The sequence below is a fragment of the Hydra viridissima genome, unplaced genomic scaffold, assembly GCF_058129835.1.
Source record: "Hydra viridissima isolate aposymbiotic clone 2 unplaced genomic scaffold, HvirCarnegie_v1 scaffold_11, whole genome shotgun sequence".
Classification (NCBI taxonomy): domain Eukaryota; kingdom Metazoa; phylum Cnidaria; class Hydrozoa; order Anthoathecata; family Hydridae; genus Hydra; species Hydra viridissima.
In genome coordinates this window covers 13,270,001-13,295,193 of record NW_028324310.1, presented here as the reverse complement: position 1 = coordinate 13,295,193, position 25,193 = coordinate 13,270,001, and the positions used below count along the sequence as shown (strand labels likewise).

The 25,193-nt window shown below is 29.5% G+C and overlaps 3 protein-coding genes and 2 pseudogenes across 5 annotated transcripts in view; 1 reads left to right on the top strand and 4 right to left on the bottom strand.

Annotated features, from left to right (window-relative positions):
- Window positions 1–1,121: 1,121 nt before the first annotated feature.
- LOC149882287 (uncharacterized) lies at window positions 1,122–2,293 on the bottom strand (annotated as a pseudogene).
- A 2,073-nt stretch (window positions 2,294–4,366) lies between these two features.
- LOC145191254 (stress-associated endoplasmic reticulum protein 2-like) lies at window positions 4,367–5,968 on the bottom strand. Its single transcript, XM_080068306.2, has 3 exons — window positions 5,750–5,968; window positions 4,823–4,895; window positions 4,367–4,681 (listed from the first exon to the last, which is right to left on the bottom strand). Exons 1-3 carry the CDS (start codon window positions 5,831–5,833, stop codon window positions 4,641–4,643), a joined length of 198 nt encoding a protein of 65 aa, XP_079924432.1. The 5' UTR covers window positions 5,834–5,968; the 3' UTR covers window positions 4,367–4,640.
- Window positions 5,969–8,441: 2,473 nt separating this feature from the next.
- LOC149882286 (uncharacterized) lies at window positions 8,442–10,068 on the bottom strand. Its single transcript, XM_090067158.1, has one exon. The coding sequence runs from the start codon at window positions 10,024–10,026 to the stop codon at window positions 8,527–8,529; it is 1,500 nt and encodes a 499-aa protein (XP_089923284.1). The 5' UTR covers window positions 10,027–10,068; the 3' UTR covers window positions 8,442–8,526.
- Window positions 10,069–13,689: 3,621 nt separating this feature from the next.
- Window positions 13,690–16,525, bottom strand: LOC145191777 (uncharacterized). 2 transcript variants are annotated; one of them, XM_090066678.1, is made up of 6 exons: window positions 16,352–16,525; window positions 15,886–15,966; window positions 14,765–14,884; window positions 14,462–14,496; window positions 14,293–14,350; window positions 13,690–14,198 (listed from the first exon to the last, which is right to left on the bottom strand). In XM_090066678.1, the coding sequence occupies exons 2-6, from the start codon at window positions 15,953–15,955 to the stop codon at window positions 13,906–13,908; spliced, it is 576 nt and encodes a 191-aa protein (XP_089922804.1). In that variant the 5' UTR covers window positions 15,956–15,966; window positions 16,352–16,525; the 3' UTR covers window positions 13,690–13,905. The 2 variants fall into 2 exon arrangements, with proteins under 2 accessions (XP_089922804.1, XP_089922805.1); XM_090066679.1 differs by lacking the exon at window positions 16,352–16,525 and having other exon boundaries at window positions 14,765–14,923; window positions 15,886–15,972.
- A 3,484-nt stretch (window positions 16,526–20,009) lies between these two features.
- LOC149882285 (uncharacterized) overlaps window positions 20,010–25,193 on the top strand; it is a 5,640-nt pseudogene continuing 456 nt past the window's right edge. The window contains exons 1-3 of the transcript XR_016444772.1: window positions 20,010–20,080; window positions 21,672–21,988; window positions 24,482–25,193. The exon at window positions 24,482–25,193 is cut by the window's right edge and continues 39 nt beyond it. The product of XR_016444772.1 is annotated as an uncharacterized LOC149882285 (transcript). The remainder of the gene's footprint in view (window positions 20,081–21,671; window positions 21,989–24,481) is intronic.

Genomic DNA, 25,193 nt, shown 5'->3' with positions numbered 1-25,193 from the left:
TCGGGAAAAGAGTGCAAAAAATTGGCGAATTTTTAAAAATTAACCAACAAGCAATTAATTCTAGTCTTATAGTAGTATTAGTTTTATTATAACTCAATTTATAGGTTCCTATCAGTTGTTTTTTTGGGTGGTTTTTACCAGTTTTTTTTTATTTTGACTCACTGTGCGGCTGTTCGCTTAGTCGTGTTAATGGAGATTGCGGAAGTTTATTAAAAACGTCGGATTTTCTCATCGTACCAGAAATCACTGGTTGTGCAAGTGAACACTAATAATTATCGAAGCGCACCAGACTTAGCGCTATTAAAATATTTGTGCATAAAAATCCTTTGTTTTATTTTTAAAGATACTCTTCGTTTTCAAGATATAATAAAATCCTTCATACCCATCGTAAAAACTAAATGTTTTATATTTTAACAACTATTGCATGATATTTTTTTTTTCGTAAATTTCTTTTAAAAATAGTAATTCTGGATGGGAATGTTTAGACATGCATTAGAATCAGACAGGTCCTATTTTAACCTAGTACGCACCTGCGACATACCGTAAAAGTGTCTTACTTTGCAGGAAATTTTGACTTATTTGTAATTTTCATTTATAAAAATCTGCTTTAAACTTCTTATTTTATTAATGTAAACTAGCAAATCATTTATTTAGGATTTCTAAATTCTATTTTCATTGTTAAATTTATTTTTACAAATTAAGAAGTAGTTTTTCAAGATTGTTTAAAAAATGTGCAAAGTTAACCAGGGGTCTGGGTAACTTTGCACAACATTAAAAACATTTAGGATAGGCTTATGATATGTATGGGATTGGTGCAAAGTGACCTCTTTTTTTCATACTTTCTGAAGGAAAAATAATTCAAAGGGTAGTTTAACAAAAAAAACAAAAGATTAATTCTAGCATTATTATGCTTAATAAAGAATATAACATGCTATGATAAAAGAAAACTGAACACAACCTCATTAAAAACACAAAAACACAAAAAAGGTCCTTTGTATCTTGGTAAACTTAAGCAAAAAGATTTCCCTTTTTTAAATAAAAAAATCAAAATTAACAAAACACAGTTCAAAAGTCCTATTGAAAGCCTGATTCTGACACTTTGAAAAGTTTCCTAGTTTTGCTTATTTTTTCCTCTTTGCAATTTTCTTTGAGGCAATATCACAACCTTCATTAAACTTTTCTAGATCTTCAATGTTTACACTTTTACCTACTGGTACAGAAAGTTTCTTTCTTCGTTTATTTGTTCCTACAGATTTCAAAGATTTAAATTTTTCTTGTAAGAAAACCTTAGAGCCATCTTTTAGAACTTCTATACTATCAGATTCTCTTTCTCTAAATTTTGTAAGAAGTTCATTAAGATTGACTGGATAGACACAGCACTTTCTGAAACCTGATTGTAAATTACTAGCCTGATTTGGATCTACAACAGATATTAACTTATTTAAAAGTTCTGCGAAATGTTGTTTGTCAAGAGATGTCTTTGTGCAGCCAACAGGTGAATCTTTATACTCTGTGATAATTTTACACCAAGCTGTTTTCAAAGGTTTAGAGAAAACTACATCTTGGGGTTGAGTTATGTATAGTATTAGGTGGTAGACACAAATTTTATTTTGTTTTCTTCACAGGCTTCAATTACTTTTGGAGAGATGTGAAAGGATAGGTTATTGTCTAACAGAACTTTAACTCCTAACTTCTTTTTCAAAGAAGGTAAAGCTATAGAAAAAAACCACTCTTCAAAAGCTACTCAATAAAACCATCCACTTTTAGTACTAAAGTATCTGGCTCCTTTAGGACCTCATACACACCAATTTGACCACAGATTAGTAGCCTTATAAACAACAAAAGGTGGTACATCTAGTATGATTTGGTAAGAAGTTGAATATGTTCTTTTAGAATTTCTTCATTAACATCTGCTTGTGATTTTTTAATGTTTGGCCCAAATTTATTTGTTAGCTCTGGATGTCTTTATAAAATGAGTTGATTAAATCAGGCCCAGGAAAGACTTTATATTCTTTTACTTTTCTACAGAACTATGAATATAATTGTATATAATATGACGTAAGTCTTCATTTCCAATAGGAAATCCATATTGATTTAATTGAATGGTACATTTGAGAAAGGCAGTCTCCTCTAATTTGGAAAAAATCGTTCTTTGACTAACACCATATTTTGTAGCAGCTTGCTCTTGTGTCAGCTTTTTAGATTTTACATCTTCAAGACATTTAGCTAGATTTTCCTCTGTATATTTTTTGTATTTTCTGGTCTTAAGCTCCTTTTTGTAATGACTTGACATCTGGAAAAAACATTACTAATAACTTAATTTGACTTTGAATTACCCAAGAAATTATTTAAAGCTATAAAAAAGTATGAAATAACTACTTATATAAAATATTTGCATGAAGTTTTAGAAAGTTTTGCTTTTGGATGACCAACGATATTTAAGGTGAACTTTGTACATTGTGCAAAGCTCACCCCAAGTTCTGCCAAAACGTACTTTATTTACAAGATTGTTTAACTATAAACTTTTGCTTTTAATCGATAATAATTAACACTTTAAGCAGTTTATTCACTTTTGAGTTAAAATCTGATCTGCTGTACAGATAAAAGTTGTGAGACAATTTTTGTATACTACTTTTATGTTTACACAAAACGACTCGTGTTGCGAGAAATCGCGTTTATAAAACTATTTTACATGAGCTTCGTATTTACACTGAAACAAACCGTTGGGTTCTAAAGTGATTTTCATTTGTAGTTCAAATTTTTATTTGCAAGAGAGTAAAGCATCTTTGACATATTGTTTTGCAAAGTTACCAACGGTTGTGCAAAGTTAGGCACTTTACGGTACTCGCTTTCGCATTTTTTGCAGTTATCAAACGTTAATTTAAATTCGCTATTAGTGCGGCAAACCTTTAAATTGCAAAATCAAACTATTTTAGTTTATCAGACTGCTTACGAGCACCATTTATTGCATACTACCTAGGTATTTTATTTTAGCGTTAGCCGTTTAGTGATGTTACAATTTGTTTTCAATAGGTCTTAATTACTTATCATCTTAATTACTGGGCTTAACATTTTAAAGATGAAAGATTTTTACATAGAGTTATTGAGCTCAAGATAATTTACTTTTATAAACATATTTATCTACTATATTTTGACAATGTGTTAGCCGTAATAATATTAGTATTATTAAAATGAATAACTCCGGAAAATTTAGATGAATTTTCAAGTCAAGTCAATACGAATTAAACTTACGAAAAACGCTATTGGAATTACTCGGAGTTTATCAAAATATTTTTTTGTCATTGTCATAATATCGTAACTTATATAAAAATATGTGTGATGCAAACTTTTGATTTTTAACGTGATAATAACCCCTTCAGTATTAATTTATTAGTTTTGTTTAATATTGAAATGATCATTTATTACTTTAGACATCTATAAGATTATATTAAGAATTTATCTGGTGAAATGACATCCAAAAAAATTAAAAAAAAAAAAAAAATCAATTATAAAATAAAATTTTAATAAATCTAAGTTCAATTTATTAAGAATTTTGATAGCCACAGATTTTTTAAACGGAAGTTAGAATAGGAGCCATTAGAGTAAAAATATAACACGGGGGTAATGAATAGAAAATTTTTTGAGTTTCTCGGATCACTCTTTACAAGTTTTCTCAGCAAAAATTCGGGTTTTTCGCATAAGCCTGACAAATTAAATTTACGATGAAATTTAAGTAAACACTCTTTCTCATCCAATTTTTAGAAGCGTCAAAAGTTAATATAAATTACTAATTAGCTATAGTTTAGCCTGTATAATTTTAAAGTTATAGTGAACGTTTTTCAACGAGCGATTGATGAAAATGAATGTGCAATAAACAAAAAATTGGTTTTCTCAGTTTCGTAGCGAACAACCTTAGTCCTAGTTTGAGAAAAAAAGATTTTATTTTATTTTTGGTTACATGAAGTTTTGTGATAACAATGAAGTCAATATGTAGATTTTCGTGAGAATTTAAAATTAATAAATGTTCATTCAACAACGATGAAAAATGATAAACACACATGTCCAATGTGTACAAAGAAGAATAAAGAATCTTAAATCAATAATTGCAACATCTGTAAAAAAAGGTATAAACTATCATGTAAGCTGTACTACCAATTAAGTGAAAAAGTAAAAAAACATCATGAAAAGCTCGAAGAGGAAAAGAAACTCCTAAACAACCCTAAAACGCTCCCCCCCCCCCCCCACATAATCATTGTTTACTTGATATATCTTAAAGTTTACTTTAACTTAAACTTTATTTACACTCTTTTTAAATCCCAAACTTCCCTAAAAGTACAAAAAAAAAAAAAAAAAATTAAAAAAATACTTTGAACACCAAACTTCCACACTTATATCTTTCAGGCATAAAAACAGACCTTACAAATTAAAAGCATATAAATATACACCTTATAAATTAAGAATGCATGCAAAAGTTAAAAAATTCACTGCTGCTTCAAAATCAGAGGAAAACTTTAAAGCAAACTAATTACTTTCCGTCAAATAATTCAACTATGAAAGAGTCAATTTAAATTACAAATTTAAAGTTCATAAATTAAAATTGAAGAAAATAAAACATATAAATATTGACTTTTACAGTTTCTTTAAAGACCATATCGAATACTTTGAATGATTTGAAAAACAGCTAAAAAATAATAAAAGAAAAGAAATATTAAACTGATACCTTGAAAGCCTGAAATTTATAGAAATAATATAAATATATGAGAAATCAGTGACCAAGGTTTGTTGGAAAATTTTTAAAAGTACAGAAAACATTTTTACATACCGGAGCCACAAACAACAAAAAGAAAGAGACCTAACAGATAAGGCCCAACAGCATACTTTTCATCCTTTGGGTTCTAGCAAAAAAAAAAAAAGAAAACTTTTACAATCATAAATATCAGAGTTATCACACTTTATAAAATAAAAAAAATATAAATAAACTCATGGTTATCTCTAAAAACATAACTTTAAGTGCAAAATGAAGATGGAAGGAGGAGGGGAAGGATGGATATTGAAAATTGTCATTTTCAGCTAAATTGGCAGAACTGGGTTAACAGGAGTTTAATTTATGCTAGTGAAGTGCTTTAAAATCATTAGTCTTATTTCAAATCTAATAAATAATAGTCATAAATTAATCTCAAACGTCAAATATTTATATTTAATTAGGTTGTTTTTTTTTTTAAAAAAAAACAAAAACAAACTAAAACTGTTTTGAAATTAATGCTACTAGCCTCTATTAAAAAACAAAGAAGTACTCTTACAATCTTAAAAAATTAAGAATGGTCTGACATGGCAATTAATAACAACCAGCCATTATATACCATTTATGAAATATCTATTTGACATTTACCTGTCAATGATTAAATTTAAGTTTAATTACATTTAGCATTACTTTTAACATTAAATTTAACAATCCATTTGTCTGACTAACATCTTTTACATTTATGTGACTTGCAGTAAAGAAAAGGTTTGACAAGGTCAGTAAAAAAGATTATTTATGTATGTCCGCTAAAAATAACCGGATTAAATTATATACAAACTGAAAAAATTTAGGAATAAAATTATAATCTGTGAGCAGTTGTTAAATTCAATTTACTTTTAGTTTAAACACAAAATTCTTTGATGTAGCAACGACCATTTTTAAACTGGATTTAATAATAATCATGCACTACTTTGATTTAGACTAGAAAAAAAAACGTCAACTACATACCATGGTTTTAGGAACATTGCCTCGCATTGTAACATTTTGACTGTGCTTCTCGTTAGCAACTCGCATTCTTTGCTTCGGAGCCATAATTGTTGTTTATAAAATATAGATCTGTTGGCTTTCTATAGTGTTATTTTAAATTTAAATTAAAAAAAGCCTTCGACAATTTATGCCAAATTGGAAAAGGAAGTTGTGTACATAAACTGCAATCTTTGTTTAGTACGAAAGAGTTTCCGATTGGTTTAGAAACTTGCCACGTGATACGTTATCTTTATAATACGCAAATATGCGGAACAAAAACTGTTCTGCAACGTCGTCAATGTTTTTTTGTTTTTTTTTAAATCCAAGTCGCCAGATCAAATCTGCAATTCAAACATTTAAATATGTTAGTTGATAAATCATTGAGCCATTAAATAAAAAAGATAATTTCATAACTCTTCAGTTGAAACTCTAAGCTAGTTACTTGAATAATAGGTAAAGAATAAAAATATATTAGGCCATAATGATTGAATTCTTCACGGTTTCTTTCTGAAAACGTTTGCAAGGAGCTTTCCTAAACTTAATTCGACAACTTAAGTTTCTATAACTTTACTTTCTCTTTTTTAAGGAGAGTAGTGATCTTCTCCAGCTAAAATTTCTGAGAAATAGCCTTATTTCACATACATACTTAAACATGTGTTAAAATACAGCAGACTAGTAATAGTATAATACGGCCTTAATCAAGTAAAATTTTTATTTTAGACGCGCGCACATTCATGGCATTCTTGGTTTAGGCATTATAGATTTATTCCAGGTAATCGAACTACCTATTTCACGCCCTCCCTCCACCGGCAAGATCACTATGCCTTTGGGCAGAGTTGTTATCTGTCCAATATGTCCAAGACAAATTTTCTGCCGACATAAAATATGTCCGAAATATTATTCTGCCTACCAACTTTGACATAATTTTATGTCTAAAACATTTTCTGCCGACATAAAATATATCCGAAATATTTTTCTGCCTACCAACTTTGACATAATTTTATGTCTAAAACATTTTCTGCCGACATAAAATATATCCGAAATATTTTTCTGCCTACCAACTTTGACATAATTTTATGTCTAAAACATTTTCTGCCGACATAAAATATATCCGAAATATTTTTCTGCCTACCAACTTTGACATAATTTTATGTCTAAAACATTTTCTGCCGACATAAAATATGTCAGAAATATTTTTCTGCGAACTTACTTTGACATAATTTTATGTCTGAGACATTTTCTGTCGACATAAATTATGTCAGAAACATTTTTCTGTCCACATATTTTGACATAACTTTATATCTGAGACATTTTCTGTCGACATAAATTATGTCAGAAACATTTTTCTGTCCACATATTTTGACATAACTTTATATCTGAGACATTTTCTGCCGACATAAAATATGTCAGAAACATTTTTCTGTCCACATATTTTGACATAACTTTATATCTGAGACATTTTCTGCCGACATAAATTATGTCAGAAATATTTTCTATCCACATATTTTGACATAATTTCATGTCTGAGACATTTGCTGTTTCTTATTTTAGAAGAAAAAATCGTACAACTTTATTGCTCATTTCAGATTAATTTAACGAGTAAAACAAAAGTCTCGATTTCCCCTTATTAGAATGTAAAAACTTAGTCTCAAACTTAGTTTTTATTACTGAATGTGGTTTTTATTATATGGCGTCCTGTGCCACATTAGAAATTATGTTAAGTAGAAAGAAAAGTAGAACTTGTAAAGGATCGAACCATTTACAGCATAAATTCTGGCCAAAATTTATCTTTTAATTTAACCGAACCGTCAGAATCGTTTTTTGAAGAGTAGTGATCTTAACCGAAAATTTATTCCAAATAAAACAAATATCAATGATAATGTTTGGTTGTTAAAATTTTTTTTTCTCTTACACGTTTTTTAAAGAGAAAATATCCCTTTTCAGATTGTAAATGATACAACTCAAACAAATTAAATGGCAATTAAATGCCTTAGAATCAAATATTTATGTGTCTGCTCTCCTCAATCAAACCACATGGCATTATAGGTTGCTAATATTTGGAAAATTGGCATTTTTTTTTTATCCAATGGTACTTTATGGCCATTTACCTTTATTTTGGCATTTTCACACAGAAAAATTTAAGTTCTTGAAAAAGTATTTGTTTTGGAAAAAAAGATGAAATCAATTTTTGCTCCTCAAGAATTTTTAAGGATAATAAAAAACAACTTTTGACTTCCGATCCGAAGATTAACTAGTTGATTTCATTGATGAAATTTGTTCAAAATAAAGTGACAGAATCGTTTTGAAACAGCCGCGATATGAAAAAGGGCATTATTATGGCATTTTACATTCACGATTTTGGCATTTCACATGTAAAAAATGTTGGCAACACTGAATTTAATTGTCAATTAAAACGACTAAAATATGACGACTTGGAATGCTCGCTTCCACGTTTGAGACATTAAAACGAATTTCCTAGCCGCATTAAAAAAACTCTTGATGCTGGAGTCTTTTGACCCAAATGCAATTCAGTTGTAGATTTTTATATCACGGCCGTTTAATCTATTCTCAAAATTAACTTTGACTTTTTGTGCTAGAATTTTGTCAAGTACTTTGCTAACACAAAATCTAAAAGAACTTTATTACGTTATAAAAAATTTTTTTTTTTGTTTCGACTCTAAAAAGGTTTTCAGAACTCGATTCTTGCACTGGGGCGCCATAAAAAATTGACTAATAGAAAATGTGAAACGTTTAGTTTTTTAAACAAATTTTATTTTATCAATCAAATCTAGATTATTTTTTACCACCATGATGGAGTCTAAGAAATCATTTGAAATGCGAGTACGTAGATGGCTATAAACCAAAGCGAATCCAGAGAAATCACGTTCAACTTTTACGCTGGAGAACGCTGCACCGTAAACTACTTGCGAGATTTCATAAAGCCGATTCCATTTTGTTTTCTGGTTTTTCTTCCAGTACGCAAGAATGTTGAATTCAACGTCTAATGACACTCGCGGTTCATTAAGAGTCCATTTTAAAATTAATTGACGAATATCTTGATCTGACTCTAAAGCTGCATTAGCAATATCTTGTCTGGTTCCTCCTCCAGTATATTCAATGAAACGGCGTACTTTTTCAGCATAAATTTCTTCTGAGTTCATAGGAATCATCTCTTCAGAAGTATTTGAGGAATATGACGCATTTAATTGTATGGATTCTTCTGTTGATGAAAAACTTGATTGTTCTCGTTGAGTACAAAGTTTTTGATGAATTTTGATTAGCTGTATAATTCCTCTATTCAACATTTCTGTATTAAACAGTTGATGACCCGATGTAAAGCAAAATCTAGGATCCATAACTAAAGCAGCAATAAATGCTTCACATTTAAAAAAAACTTGTTCTCGTGTATTGATTGCGTTGGTCAGTAGCATTTTTAATCCCAAATCACCTGCTGGAACGTCTTCAATTCCTATTTTCATTTGAATCCATCGAACGTAGAACTCACTAATTGATAATTTTGCGGATTGAAAATCCATCATAGCCGAATGTATTGGTAAAAATGCATCGAAATATTCATCTATTAAACTCCATGAAGCATCGTTTAATTTTAATTGGTCGTGTCTTAGCCTTTGATATGCTTCTGCGTTGGTATGGAAATCTTCTATCATCAAAAACGTGGAATCCCAGCGTGGTTCAATGTCTACACGAGGTTTTTTTAGATTTTTAAATGTTTGAATATATGCTACTTTCTTGGATTCGATAGCAACTTTTCTGATGTTATTTAATGCATCTTCAAACATTGATGTTACGTCCTTAGCAGCTAGCTGACACACATGTGCGCCACAAAACATGGCTGAACAGAACGATCCAACTGATTTTTCAACACAAACAGTTTGGGCTTCACTATAATTCCCTTCTTCATTCTCTAAAGCGCCAATATCAATTTCCTCGTCTTCGAAATCTATAAATTCGTCACCATAAATTTCAAGGATCACTTTCATTTGAACTTGTGCATTTTGAAGAATTTTTGAAGCCTTCGTCATGTTTTTTCCTTGATCTGTGCAAGTTGCGTAGATATCATTAGCACATTTTCCAATTTTTCCAATTACATTTTCTAACTGAGCAGCTAAAATTTCGCCAAACTGTCGACTTTCTTGAGTAAGTATGCCTAAGGTTCTGTCAGCTATTTGCCCGTCCTTCACATATCTACAGCTAACTCCAAACACGTTTCTTCCATATCGCGACGCACTATCAAACATCAACGAGACAAGAACATTTTCAGTTTCTTCTCTTATGAGCGAAAAAATATTTTCATACGCAAGTTGAATGTAGCGTTTCATGCTGTGACGATTTATAACAATTTTGAATTCTTTGAGTGCATTTTTCACTAAAGACAATTGTCCGATTTCATCAGCTGACGCGAAAGACAAGTTACGGTTCATCATTAACTTAATCATTTCTCTAATTAATTGATTTACATCAACATCCAGCTTGATTCGTTTAATTAATTGAATCTCATCGTTATTTCGATTCCTTGTAGCCGAAGTAGTTTCAACTAAGTCAATTTCGCCAGCTTTTTCTTTGTGTTTTCGAAGAAGGTGATCTTTGAGGTTACATAACTTGCCTTTGTAAAATTTTTTGCACATTTTACACTTTCCTCCTTCTTTACTAATTTCAAATTGACTTTTCACTTGTTTGTGCAATAAATTATTCTCCATATTTGTCTTTAAATCTTAAGGAAAACAAAAACAGTGACAAGAAAATAGTTATTCCAAGATCTATTTATACCACAGGACAATCGTTTAAACCGCGAAAAATGAATAATTAGATTAATAATCGTTTTTTAATGCGGCTAGGAAAATCGTTTTAATGTCTCAAACGTAGAAGCGAGCATTCCAAGTCGTCATATTTTAGTCGTTTTAATTGACAATTAAATTCAGTGTTGCCAACATTTTTTACATGTGAAATGCCAAAATCGTGAATGTAAAATGCCATAATAATTCCCTTTTTCATATCGCGGCTGTTTCAAAACGATTCTGTCACTTTATTTTGAACAAATTTTATCAATGAAATCAACTAGTTAATCTTCGGATCGGAAGTCAAAAGTTGTTTTTTATTATCCTTAAAAATTCTTGAGGAGCAAAAATTGATTTCATCTTTTTTTCCAAAACAAATACTTTTTCAAGAACTTAAATTTTTCTGTGTCAAAATGCCAAAATAAAGGTAAAAGGCCACAAAATACAACTGGATAAAAAAAAAAAGCCAATTTTCCAAATATTAGCAACCTGTAATGCCATGTGGATTGTTGAGGAGAGCAGACAAATATTTGATTCTAAGGCATTTAATTGCCATTTTAATGGCTTGCGTTGTATCATTTACAATCTGAAAAGGGATGTTTTCTCTTTAGAAAAAGTGTAAGAGAAAAAAAAAAATTTTAACAACCAAACATTATCATTGATATTTGTTTTATTTGAAGTAAATTTTCGGTTAAGATCACTACTCTTCAAAAAACGATTCTGACGGTTCGATTAAATTAAAAGATAAACGTTGGCCAGATATTTTCTTACGGCTAAAATTGTATTCTAACCGCTGCTTTAAATTGTCGTTCGTCCTGTGGTTAATCTATTTTAACCTGAAACGCCGCGCTGGTGAAAAACTATATTTTTAATAAGGTTTGCTTCGACCATAAATTATTCGACCTATCATGGAACGGATATAAATATTCTGACAAAGAATTATTTTCTATTTTTATTATGTTGCAGACGATTAGATCGTAGAATTTATGCTGTAAATGGTTCGACCCTTTAAAAGTTCTACTTTCCTTTCTACTTAACATAATTTCTAGTGCGGCACAGGACGCCATATAATAAAAACCACATTCAATAATAAAAACTAAGTTTGAGACTAAGTTTTTACATTCTAACAAGGGGAAATCGAAACTTTTGTTTTACTCGTCAAATTAATCTAAAATGAGCAATAAAGTTGTACGATTTTTTCTTCTAAAATAAGAAACAGCAAATGTCTCAGACATAAAATTATGTTAAAATATGTGGATAGAAAATATTTCTGACATAATTTGTCGGGCGGAAAAGGTCTCAGGCCTAAAATTATGTCAAAGTAAGTGGACAGAAAAATGTTTCTGACATAATTTATGTCGGCAGAAAATGTCTCTGACATAAAATTATGTCAAAGTAAGTGGACAGAAAAATGTTTCTGACATAATTTATGTCGGCAGAAAATGTCTCTGACATAAAATTATGTCAAAGTAAGTGGACAGAAAAATGTTTCTGACATAATTTATGTCGGCAGAAAATGTCTCTGACATAAAATTATGTCAAAGTAAGTGGACAGAAAAATGTCTCTGACATATTTTATGTCGGCAGAAAATGTTTTAGACATAAAATTATGTCATAGTTGGTAGGCAGAAAAATATTTTGGACATATTTTATGTCGGCAGAAAATGTTTTAGACATAAAATTATGTCAAAGTAAGTGGACAGAAAAATGTTTCTGACATATTTTATGTCGGCAGAAAATGTCTCAGACATAAAATTATGTCAAAGTAAGTGGACAGAAAAATGTCTCTGACATATTTTATGTCGGCAGAAAATGTTTTAGACATAAAATTATGTCATAGTTGGTAGGCAGAAAAATATTTCGGACATATTTTATGTTGGCAGAAAATGTTTCAGACATAAAGTTATGTCAAAGAGGACAGAAAAATAATTCTGACATATTTTATGTCGGCAGAAAATGTTTCAGACATAAAGTTATGTCAAAGTAAGTGGACAGAAAAATATTTCGGACATATTTTATGTCGGCAGAAAATGTTTCAGACATAAAGTTATGTCAAAGTAAGAGGACAGAAAAATAATTCTGACATATTTTATGTCGGCAGAAAATGTTTCAGACATAAAGTTATGTCAAAGTAAGTGGACAGAAAAATATTTCGGACATATTTTATGTCGGCAGAAAATGTTTCAGACATAAAGTTATGTCAAAGTAAGAGGACAGAAAAATAATTCTGACATATTTTATGTCTATGTAAAATATGTCTAAAAATATGTCGACAGATCTGCCAGACATATTATGCCGTAACAACTCTGCCTTTGGGTATCTTTATTTTTCTAATTCGTCTTTAGTTAAAAAATTACGGTAATATTAGACTGCTGCAAAGTTCTTGCAGATTTAAATAAATACAAAAAAAAAAAAAAAAAATTTCTCAGACTATTTCAATAAAACAAAGTTGTATTTGCTGGAAACTCTGTGTTTTTATTGACTTGCCGTCAAGCCTTGAAATAAGCATGGGAATTTCGGCCTTCGAAATCGACGAAATTAAACGAAACTCATGTTTCAATTTCGGATCGAAATTGAGAACGAAATTTCGATTTTTTGGATTGTTTAATTTCGCGAAAAAATTTCGTATAATTTTGGGTCATTGAAAGTAACGAAATTGACACGAAATTAAACATAAGTTTTAATTTCGAAATTCGTGAATTTGTAATGTTTAAAAATTTCGTCTTTCGAAATTCAATATAAATTTCGATACGAAATTGAAACACGAATTTCGTTTAATTTCGTCGATTTCGAAGGCCGAAATTCCCATGCTTACCTTGAAATCCTGTCAATCTATCGGATCTGACCAACTTGCAGATAATAATCTTGTCGAAACTGGCCAGCCTGCCGATGATATTCTAATATAAACATTTTTGTTAAGACCTAACTAAAAATCATTTTAAACATTTTCCGTTTTTAGTCTGAATAATTGAATAGCAGACAACTTCTGACCTTTCTGATTAAACCATTGATGAACGTTTGTTAGAATATCTTTATTTAAATTTCTAAATAAAATTTTGACATACAATTTTAAAAATAAAGAGTAAAAGGAAAAAAAAATTGAAAAACTGAATGAAAAATAATGACTTTACAATGCAAGCTATTTCGGAAAGATGCTCGAAAGATTTCAAAAAATCACAATAGCAATTAAAGAAAACAGAATACTTTTACCCTCTGCTAAATGTAACAGACAAATAATTACCAATAAAAACATTTTTCACTTTCACATGTGAGAAATAAAGTTATATAAAACAAACCATATAAAAAAACAACAACTATAGATTCAAATTTAGTTCTTTATGTTTATAAAATTAACGGCTTTATAACTCGATTCTCTTCTTTGTAAACCCTTTTGGTTACACTCATGAAGTTATGGAACAAGTTATATATTTGAGAAACCACAGTTGGATTTGGCTTTTCATGAAAGTAAAAGCAGCCCAGTTCCATTTCCTTTAGTGTCACATGCATTAGCTTGGCTTCAACTTTAACACACCCACCATATTTCTGAATCCATGAAACATTATACAGTTGCACACAGAGACTAGCATATTCACCAAGGTGAGGCAATTCTTCACATAGAGGAGGAGGATTACGTACTTAAAGTATATAAACAAAAAAATTTAAATATGTTCTATCTTTAGCACAAAATTCAGTATTATATTATCTAAAAACTCTGAAAAACAAGCTTACAAGAAACTTTTTCTTCAATTATTACCACATTGTTTAATGTAAAATCCATGTCAACACCCTAAAAGAAGTAAACAATTTTTTTAAACATAAATATATAGCTAGTTTTATAAAATTTAATACATAAAAAGTTCAACAAAAGGTATTTGTAAAATAAATTTAGAAAACTCACAGTTTCTTCATCTAAATATTTGATAGCAACACACCCTAAAATACAAGAATGTTAAAAAAAAAATTCTTTAAATATAGCTCTGGATTAAAGAATAAATTAATAAAAATAAAGTCTTGATGGCTTTTTTTTGAAACACCAAACATGCCTATATGTTAAATTGCAAATATTGCACTATTACTAAGAAAGTTCAAATTTACCATGACTTTAAATTTGAAAAAGTATATTAATAAAAGAAACAATGTATAAAATTCAAAATTGTAAATTAATATATCAAAAAAAATTCATACAGAGTAAACATCAAACCTGTTTCATTAAGATGTATCTTTGGTACATCCATAACTACACAACATACACATTTATTCCTTTCGCAGCTGCAACCATTTGCAGAAGAAAGTTGTGAACCTGCTAATGCAATACCTTGACCTAGAGACATCAACCAAGCATAGATTTAACCTTCATTATCTAACAAAAAATTTTTTTATTGTAACAATATTTTGAGAAAAATTCTATATTAAATTGAAATATTAATTCTCTAGTACAACATGTAACATGACTAAAAAACAAAGCTTTCTGTTTGTCTATCCATGTTTTTTATGACTGTAGGCCTTTGTGCAGTCATGCAGATCACCCTTTTAAATGTCTGAAGGTCTTCAACACAAGGACATGCATATAAAATTTAGAGCATTAGCTTTACCTAGACCACATTCATATCTTAAAAAAAAAAAAAGAACCTAGCAGTTCTACTTAAATCTTAAATGTGATCATGCAAATCTAGCTCTAAAGGTCTTCAACCCTCTTATATCAGTTATCCTATAAGTACTTAAAGCAGCAATTATTTTATTGATTAGATAAAATGACATTGTTTCATGCTAAAATGCTTAGATAAAAGGATAATTTATCATATAAGACTTTTTGGTAGGTCTTTTGAGTATAATTAGGAAAAAAAATTTTACTTAAAGTAACAAGTCAACTATAAACAAATTTAAAAAGTTCGCTTTTTCTAACCTAATAAGCTATGATTTATAGATCTTGTTCAATACTAAGAATCCACAATAAGAATTAAATTCTACATAAGAGGGATTTTGATTTAAATTTTAAAAAAGTTCATAAAGTTTTCATACCATTTAATAAAAAAAAAGAAGCTTGTAAAATAAAATAAAAATATACCAAATTAAAACAAAAACAAAACAAAACAAAAAAAAAAACATTTTTTGTAATTATGGTTAACAATCCTACAATTTTGAAGTAAAATACTGAGCACCAAGAGAATACAGAATTCAAGAAAATTAAGAAATAAAAAGCCATTTAATCATGCAAAATGTAATGCTGGATCAGGTGATGAACTGAAGAAAACTTATAAGGTTTAGTAATTCAACCAAACAAACTAAATGCTCATTCCATTATCAATAATACTTGGAACTTACCATAAAATGTTCTTGAATATGCTGTGTTGAAAATTGCAGCAAATAAAAATATCATATGTAACATTTTCATTTTTCTCAAATCTAAACTTAAACAGAATTTTGTCAACAAAATTTCTCTTTTAAAAAGGAGTAAGAATATATTCTAAAAATTATATATCATAACAAATGTAATAACATGGTGTGCATAACTATTCGTGTACATATTGTATACTTCAAATTTTAGTATGCAACTTGTTTTATTTATTAGTATAAATAATAGTACATACTATGTAATGTCAATTTTAATATTTCAATAAAAGAATGAATGCGTAATTTTATACACCCTTGCATATTTTAAAAAAAACATTGAAAACAAAAAATATTTTTTAAGTTCACCATCTGCTACATTAATACTTTTTCAGAGTTCTCATAACCTGAGGTAATTTGGAAAGGAAAAGAATAAGGAAAAAAAACAGCATTGACTAACCACATGCTTGTTTGTCATTATTCCAATTATAGTTCGATATATTCTTTCCAAGAAATTTTTATAGAAAAAAAAAGAAGCAGATCGATCTCAATCGAGTTGAAGTTTTCCTTAATGAAAATAAACACCTGCGTTGTTTCTTAGTTTTATTCCGAATCGGATAATTATCGGATCGAATTATCATTTTATTCAAAACTCGGGAAAAGGTTAATTCCCATAAGAAATATTTATCCAAACCCACCGTTTTGAATACAATAATTTTCTGATAAAAAAAAAAAAAAAAAAAAATACGTTTAAAGAGTTTCAGACATTTATCAGCATGTAAAAATATCATGAAAGTTAGATATTTTTCTATTTCAGATAAAATGATATTCTCAGAATTAAATGTATTTAAACGAAATATAAGAAAATACGAAAATTTATACGAAATATATAAGATTAAAAAAAAAAAGATATTTTTTTTAAAAATAGAAATTATGAACCAATTTTTATTGTTGTTCTTTAAATTAGTGAAAAGACGTCACGCTATATATATATAAAATCATACTTATTGCCATAGGCGCCGAGTCCACAGGGGCAACAGGGACAGTGCCCCCCCCTTCTCCTGGAAATTTATACTAATAATATTTTATCACGGATTATTATGAGGGCGAGAGTATCTATTCACCCCCGTAATAATCCGGGATAATATATTATTAGTATAAATTTCCAGGAGGGCCACTCCCCCTGTTGCCCCCATGGACTCGGCGCCTATGCTCATTGCCATTCTGCAAGACATTTAAGTTGACTCAAAAAAAAAGAGTCTTTAAGATTAGTCTAAGTTGAAGCAATCAAAATATAAAAAAGAAATTTCAAGATGTTTAAAGCGTTTAGATAAGAGAAATACAAGATAAGAAAAATGCCGAGCTTATAAACAGATTCGATGAAAAAAAAAACAAAAAAAAAACGGTGTTATGAGGAATTTGGGATGTAACAAAAGACACGGGCAATTTCCTTCAAGTTGCCTAAACTAACTATCTGTAATAATAATTTTATTTAAATTCAAATGTAAATTAATAAAGCTAGTTATAATAGTAATTAATAAAGTTAGTTATAATAGTAATCAATCATCGAATAAAGAAATGGTAAAAAACATTGGTAACACTATTCAAGCTACTTTAGGGAAGTCCCGAATTTTTTGAACATAAAAATAATTTCGTTTAAATAACATATCTGTTGTGTTTTATTAATGTATTTATGTTAGCTGTTTGTTTATTTATTTAATATTGATATTAATAAATGGTAAGATAAATTTTAGTGTTACTTTAATGAAATATATCAAATAATCGCATAAATTTATTTCACAAATTTATCAGATCGTTTCTGAATTGTAGTGCAGAAAAAAGACACCTTATTAAAAAGTTAAAACAAAATAGAAAACGTGCATTTATTTTTGAGACATAAGGTTGTAAAATTTTAATACGAGAAAGTGTAATTATTACTCATATCACTTCAAGTATATGTATGTATGTATGTATGTATGTATGTATGTATGTATGTATGTATGTATGTATGTATGTATGTATGTATGTATGTATGTATGTATGTATGTATGTATGTATGTATGTATGTATGTATGTATGTATGTATGTATGTATGTATGTATGTATGTATGTATGTATGTATGTATGTATGTATGTATGTATGTATGTATGTATGTATGTATGTATGTATGTATGTATGTATGTATGTATGTATGTATGTATGTGTGTGTGTATGTATGTATGTATGTATGTATGTATGTATGTATGTATGTATGTATGTATGTATGTATGTATGTATGTATGTATGTATGTATGTATGTATGTATGTATGTATGTATGTATGTATGTATGTATGTATGTATGTATGTATGTATGTATGTATGTAGGTATGTATGTATGTAGGTTTTGGATTAACAAGTTTCAATGAAATCATAAAGAAATTATGGTGATCCAGACACAACTTATTGAGTTTCTAAAAACTGCAACATTTACGTTGTGAGAAAATAAAACTTATAAGTAAACCATCAAACTATTTGTCTAAACCCGTGCCGAAGGTTAAAATCCCCTCTTGAATGTTAAAATCCCCTCCTGAAGGTTAAAATCCCCTCCTAAAGATTAAAATCAGCACTAAAAATGTTTCTGAAAGAACTTTAGCTGCTTACTACAAAAATCAGAAAATTCTAAAATTTATTAATGAAATAATGTATAGATAGACCGCTTCTACGGTTTTTTGACTGAAAAGGCTTAGTTGTGATTTTTGTTGGTCAATCAAATCTTTGATATGTTGAAGCAGCACAAGAAACATGGGCTATACTACAGTTTTGAACAGCAAGGTAAAATGTTTTAAATTAATTGGCTTTTTCAAACTACTTAGCTTTTAGTTTTAATCTAAAACAAACTTTTCCGTTTGCCGAAGAACTAAATTTGCTTTTAAGTGTTAATTTAGAAAGTCGACATTTTTGAGCAATTTTCAACACTCAAGCTTTTGAACTTTCGTAGTATTGTTCAGTTAAATGTTGATTGAAAATGGCCACTTCTCTGCATCTGCAAAAAAACTTTGGAGTTCTCCACAAAATATGCTTCACAACACCCAGAAGATTTTTCCAAGACAATGTTTCAGTTTTTATGATGATGCGTTTATGACCATTTCCTGTCAGTTTGGTCTTCAAATGGACACTTCCCTAAAGATCTGGAATTTTTCTTTTTAGAAGTCTAAAATTCTAAGGGGTACAAAATTTCAAGATTTTTTTTAACCATGTTATAATAGGTATATCGATCAGGTCTTTCGAACATCTTCCTAAACAGTCATAACAATCTGACGTTTCACGTTTATTTCTATGACAATCAGACAAATTAGGACTTTTTTTCTGCCGTGATGTATAAGTGAAGAAGGCATTTAGTTGCTTATAAGCAAATTTGAAGTTTGAGTTAAAGTTGGGCTTAACCACTCACTTTTAAGCTTACTGTTCTAATTTCGTTTTGAAAATGTTAGGCAACTCAGAATTGAGTTAGACATTCACAAGGCTAAGTGTTATAAATGAAGGAGATGCAGATTTAAATTTCGTGCCACTGAGACCCGTAATGAAACTAAACATTTTTATTTATGTAAAACAGCTTGGTTTTTCAAATAAAAAATTAGAAATATTAAAATCATGTGACAAGAGAATGTTACAAAATTTATACCAGGAAAAATAACATAAAAAATAAAACAAAAAAATAACACGACAAATAACATGAAAGTTAATTTATTCATACATTTTTATTCTGTTAAAATTTTTGTGGAGGAAAAAAAGGCGAACAAGTTTTATTAAGTGAGAATGAAACAAACTAATGAAGCAGTTTGTGAATATGCCAATAATGAATTGTGGGAAATATCTTTTAAACCTATTTTCCATCAGAGAATATATTTGAATTTTGCAATATTTTTTATCGGATAATTGAGACCGTCTGTATTTTGATGTCGAATGAAATAAAAATATTCACCCAAGACACACCAATCATTATATTGCGATTGTTTTCCAAACAATTCCATAAAAGTGTATATGAAATTTTTGAAATTATCCGTGGAACGTGTAGTTACATTTGTACCGATGGCCTGTGATGAAAGCTTACTTCTTAGAATATTATAGTGCATAAAAATGATAACCATAGACAAAGAGTTTGGAAAGCTTTTTCGCGAGTCGCAAAAAAAATATACCGAAAAAGAGCTGTACGTTATAAATGGCTTCACTCTTTAGATCAAATAAAAAAGTTCAAAAAAGTAAATCGGAAATAATAAACTTAATTGCAAATTCTTAATGCTAACCTACTTATTGTGAGAGGTAGAATTAAGTTTAAAACAATGATTGGGAAAAGACGTACGCACAGACACTTATTCAACCTGTCATGTAAATTAATGATAAGATTAAGCGTAAGGAAGAAAAATTTAAAACAGTGATTAGGAATAGACGCACGCAAGAAGACTTATTTAACCTGGTACGTAAATAAAAGATGAGTAAGTAATAAACTAAAAACAACCAATAATAGAAAACTACGCGGAGAATTAATTAACCTGCCGTGTAAATAAAAGATGAGTAGCTATAGCAACCTAAAACAACCAATAGAAGAAAATTACAACAGCACAAAAAATAAAGTTTGAACAGTTTTTTTGTGGATGAAGAGTTTTGGATGGAATAGAAGTTTTTTGTTGTAGGTGAACGAAAAAGAAAATAAGAAGAATTTTTTAATGAATATAAAAATGCAAAAAGTTGAACATAAGTCACAAAAAATTATGATTAAAGAAAACTAAACGGAAGTTTTACCGTTTCGAGTAAATAAAAAGCAGAAAGATTCGTTTAAAGAAATAGAGTAAAAGAGGAATAATTGATAAAAACGATTGTACATATCACTCATATATTATAGATATAATATATAATGTACATACTATACTTATAATATATAGATAGATACTATACATTATACATTTTTTTACATACAGTATTAGATACCACATGGAGAGTAAGAAAATATTATTTGTAATTTCATTAACGTTATGAATAAAAGAGTGCCAATCATTACACATTTAAAGATTTTATTGAGAATTATTGTATAATAGAATTTACTGAGCATGAAATACACAATCCTAACCATTTAACAATTAACCCTTCCCTTTCTTAACCAAACAGTCCTCAGATCCTCAAGCTTAATCCCAACCTCCATATTCCTTCTATTTAACTCTCGAACTCATATCTCCTTAACCTCTATTAACACTTCATAAGACTATACCCCTCACACAACTAGCCTTTTAACAGATAAAACATTTAAAAAAGGAAAACCTTTACAACATATTAATGATAGCCTTAACATTAAAAGAAACATAACTTCTGGTTGGTTAATTAAACGTGTCAGGATTATTTTTTTCTTGTTTATCTTTGTTGTTTTTGTTATTGTTGTTGTTGTTGATGTTGTTTTTGTTGTTATTGTTGTTGTTTTTGTTGTTGTTTTTGCTGCTGCTGCTATTGCCTTTTTTATACTTAGTAAAATGGAGCTTTGTTGTGAACAAAAGATCGAAAACCTTTCAATAAGTTTGATTAAGAGGTGGGGTAACAAAAATTAATAATCAAGTAAATCGGTATGGTTCAACAAGACATTTAACTTACTGGTTTTCAAGATGGTTTGGTGTTCTAAAAGTTTACCAACAACGATATTACTGATTATTGCTACACTTTTTATTTGTATGCTTTTGACTTTATACATGTTTCACTCAAATGCAAGTTTTCCCACTTATTTGAAATACAAAAAAGCATCCCTTAATAATTCAGAAGCTTTTTGTCCAAGAAAAGAAACCAATTTCAAAAAACAGTTTTCAACATTGCACTGAACCCACCGGGTTGGAAAAGCTATGTGTTTATCCATACAGTTAATTTTTGCAACAGAGTAAAAAGGGTTGGAGGAGACTTTTGGTGGGTAAAAGTAATAGGGCCAGTATCTTTTCACGTACCTTTAATTGATGATAACAGTGGTGTTTATAGTAGTGAATTTTGGCTGCCGACGGAAGGTAACTATACAATGAGCATCATGCTTGAGTTTAGCAACTTCAACGGATTAAAGGACCCTCCAAAGGATTGGTTCAAAAAAGGTAAATAAGTTTGTATGTTTCTTAATAAGCTTGCTAATTTTTAATTGTAGCAGACGCCTCAAGATTTATAACATTTTCATATTTTGTATTTCAACGTTTGTGCACTGCTGTTAGTTTTGTATTTGAACGGATTAAACTTTAAAATTTCATTTTTTTTCAATATTTTAAAAAAGAAACACGCATATATATTTTATGTGCGACAAAAAGAAACTCTTTTCATATTGTCTCAGCACATGCACTAAAATCGGGTAACTTTTCATTAACACTCGGCTAAACTAGCATTACTCAGTCTTGAACTAACTCTTACCAAATTATAAAAGTAGTGGACGCCTTAGTAACCCAGCGTCTTGAGTCTGCAAGACCTTGGTGAATCACAGTATATTAAGCCTTACATGTCAACATTGTTTTGTTATTACTTTTTTCTCTGATAGATCAAATCACTCGTATTAAGCCTGGAATTTTTTAGCTTTTTTAGATTTACAGTACAGTATTATTTACAGTACAGCATTGTGAAACTAATTTAACAGAATAAGTTTTGGTTAAATTGTACTTCAACCAGAAGCTCGTTAAAAAAACCTCTCCTAACCAATTAAAATTCTACTTCATAAAAGCTATTCAATATTTTATGAATACGTGTGTGCGTCAAACAATCTCCTTCAAATCCCCAGATTTCCGTCAACTTATAATAATACATCCAAACTGATTGTAATTGCTTAAACTTAAGTTCCATCTTGTCACCACACGCTAAACAGGAGTTGTACGAATACAATTTTGTTTAAATGCAATTTCTTTTAAGACACTTGTTGCTTTTGCAGAATGGTTAAAACGTCCTACTAAACCATTTAGTTTCTTAGAAATATTCGTCCATCAGGGAAATGACTGAGATTGTGTGACAGCCAAGTGATTTCCATCCTTGACCTCTTTGCTTACGCGTATTCCTTTTACATCATTTCTGGTATTTTCAAATCTTTGATTTGTAGAAAGCTTGTAGCAAAAAACACACAAGTGAGCTAATTTTGAAATTAGCTCACTTGAGTGTTTTTTGCTATAAGCTTTCTTAGAGAAGTTTCTTAATAATGATAATAAAAACATTTGTCCTTTTTGATGGCGTAATCGTCATTAAGAAGTCATCAACTTTAAATTAGAATAAAAAACTATTTCTTACTTTGTCTTCTTTACTCTTGTAGTCCTTAATTTCTTGCACTAAACTGTAAATTTCCATACCACCTGTGTGCCCAGCCTTATATTCTCAATGACGATAACTTGTATTCCTCGCTTCTTTTGTAACCTCCTCGAAATTTGACTCTTAAGAAACTTCCTTAGAAACTTTGCAAGCTTAAATCCCATTTTGACAAGCAAGTAATTGAAAAGTAATGTTGCTTCTTGATGTCAATAAATTAGTTATAAACCCTTTCACGTCCATAGTCTTTGTCCATGTCAAACATATAAATGAGCGAGTTAAGCAACTTATTTCTTCATAAAAACAGTGACATATTTACGGGGAATGGGGGCTCTATACAGATGAGGATAAACGTCTGAGATATATTGTTAGTAACAAAAGTTAACAAGTCTCCAAGCAGTTTTTACTCTACTTTTCTGATGATTGCCCTCGTTTACAAACGGGCAATCATTTCATTACTCTAAGATGAAGTAATTCGGTTAATTAAACGTATTGAAAAAATGACGGTACCAGCATGGATTGGATGATATATCATCTTACGACGAATAAAGTTTTGTACATCAGAGAAACTGAAACAGAATCATTCTTATAAAAATTCTTTCTCATTTTCGTCCCACTGAAAATCGTTTCATCGCCCTTAAAGTGTCTCAATCCCATAAGATTTTTTTTAAAAAGATAAAAATTAATTGCAAAAGCCATTTAATGAATTGAGACTCAAAAGCAGAGGTTATTGTTAATTTTTTGCCCCAAAGAAAAATTAGATAACCTTTTTTTCTATAAAAAAACATTTTATTTTACAAATTTCCTCATTTATCTCATATACCGTTATACTCATATATCATTTATATCATCATCCACGAAAAGCCATTAGATATTGCCAAGAAAAATCTCTAAAAATGTTTTTAACCTTTAAAAAGTTTAAACCAAAGATATTTGTAAGTAACATACTTACAAATATCACTGGTTAAAAACTTTTTTCATCGTCGATTTTTTTTCCCGGAGTTTTAACGAGTTTCTAATAGCACTGCTTGAATTCCTTACAATGCATATAAAAAGTTAAAACATTGAGCTAACGATAAATAAAAAAAAAAATGAAATAAAAACAGAAACTACTTTTTAAATAACATTGTTAAGTAGTAAAAGGATATAAACAAGTATACCAATGTTAAAAGCAAATGAAAAAAATCGTTTTCAAGCAAAACAGGATCTGCATCGTATTTCTCTTCCCACTTTACACAAGAAACTAATATTGATTTATGAATAATGTAGGCAAACCATTCTCTTATCAATACTTCTTTTAAACCTATGTTTAGGAGATTATCAAGGAAGGAGACAAGATGAGAGGTATTTCAGTAGAGAATATGATTATATTTTGGAGTTTAGAATATTTCACTTTGAAGTTAAAAAACCGACATTACAACCTAAAGGTGTTTTTGAACAATTGCAGAGTTGGCACTTTCAACCGTTTTGCGTCGTTAACCAAGCGCACGGTTATTGGATAGAAAATAAATACATAACAGTAACAGCAGATACTGATCATTTTTTGAAACAAAAACTTGTTCTCAAGCATCTTCTTTTAAAATCCCAACGAAATGCAGTAATGAAACCGACTTTTTGGTTTTAGGGGACTCGTTAACTGTGCGATTTTCCAGTCAAATGAGTTCAACTCAGCTTTGTTCAGATTTTATTTGCGAACTGACTTATACATGGACGTACCCTTTGCAAAATAATCATGGCGATCCAAACTCTCCCCAGTTTGATGATAAAGTTTTTAACCAAAATGAGTTTCTTGGTTACATTAAAGATGTCATTTTAAAACCCTCAATGAGAAATAACGACAGTGTATTGCTTATCAACTTTGGACTTCACATAATAAAAAATATTAATATGAGCCAAGCGGAAGAGCTGATGGATGCGTTCACCATTATGATGTGTGAGATGAAAGCAAGTCTTTTATTAGAAGGATTTCCCAAGATTATATGGAAGACTACGACTCCGGCATATATAGAGAAGCTTTTTAGTGGA

Bases quoted from the DNA above. Each gene is read 5' to 3' on its own strand.
- LOC145191254 (XM_080068306.2), bottom strand. From the start codon at position 5,833: ATGGCTCCGAAGCAAAGAATGCGAGTTGCTAACGAGAAGCACAGTCAA. The intron at 4,896-5,749 runs GTATGTAGTTGA...TTTTTTTGCTAG, and splicing joins GCAATGTTCCTAAAACCATG to AACCCAAAGGATGAAAAGTA. The intron at 4,682-4,822 runs GTATGTAAAAAT...ATTATTTTTTAG, and splicing joins TTTTGTTGTTTGTGGCTCCG to CTGTTTTTCAAATCATTCAA.
- LOC149882286 (XM_090067158.1), bottom strand. From the start codon at position 10,026: ATGTTTGATAGTGCGTCGCGATATGGAAGAAACGTGTTTGGAGTTAGC.
- LOC145191777 (XM_090066678.1), bottom strand. From the start codon at position 15,955: ATGAAAATGTTACATATGATATTTTTATTTGCTGCAATTTTCAACACA. The intron at 14,497-14,764 runs GTTTGATGTTTA...CTTGTATTTTAG, and splicing joins GATACATCTTAATGAAACAG to GGTGTGTTGCTATCAAATAT. The intron at 14,351-14,461 runs GTGAGTTTTCTA...TACTTCTTTTAG, and splicing joins AATATTTAGATGAAGAAACT to GGTGTTGACATGGATTTTAC.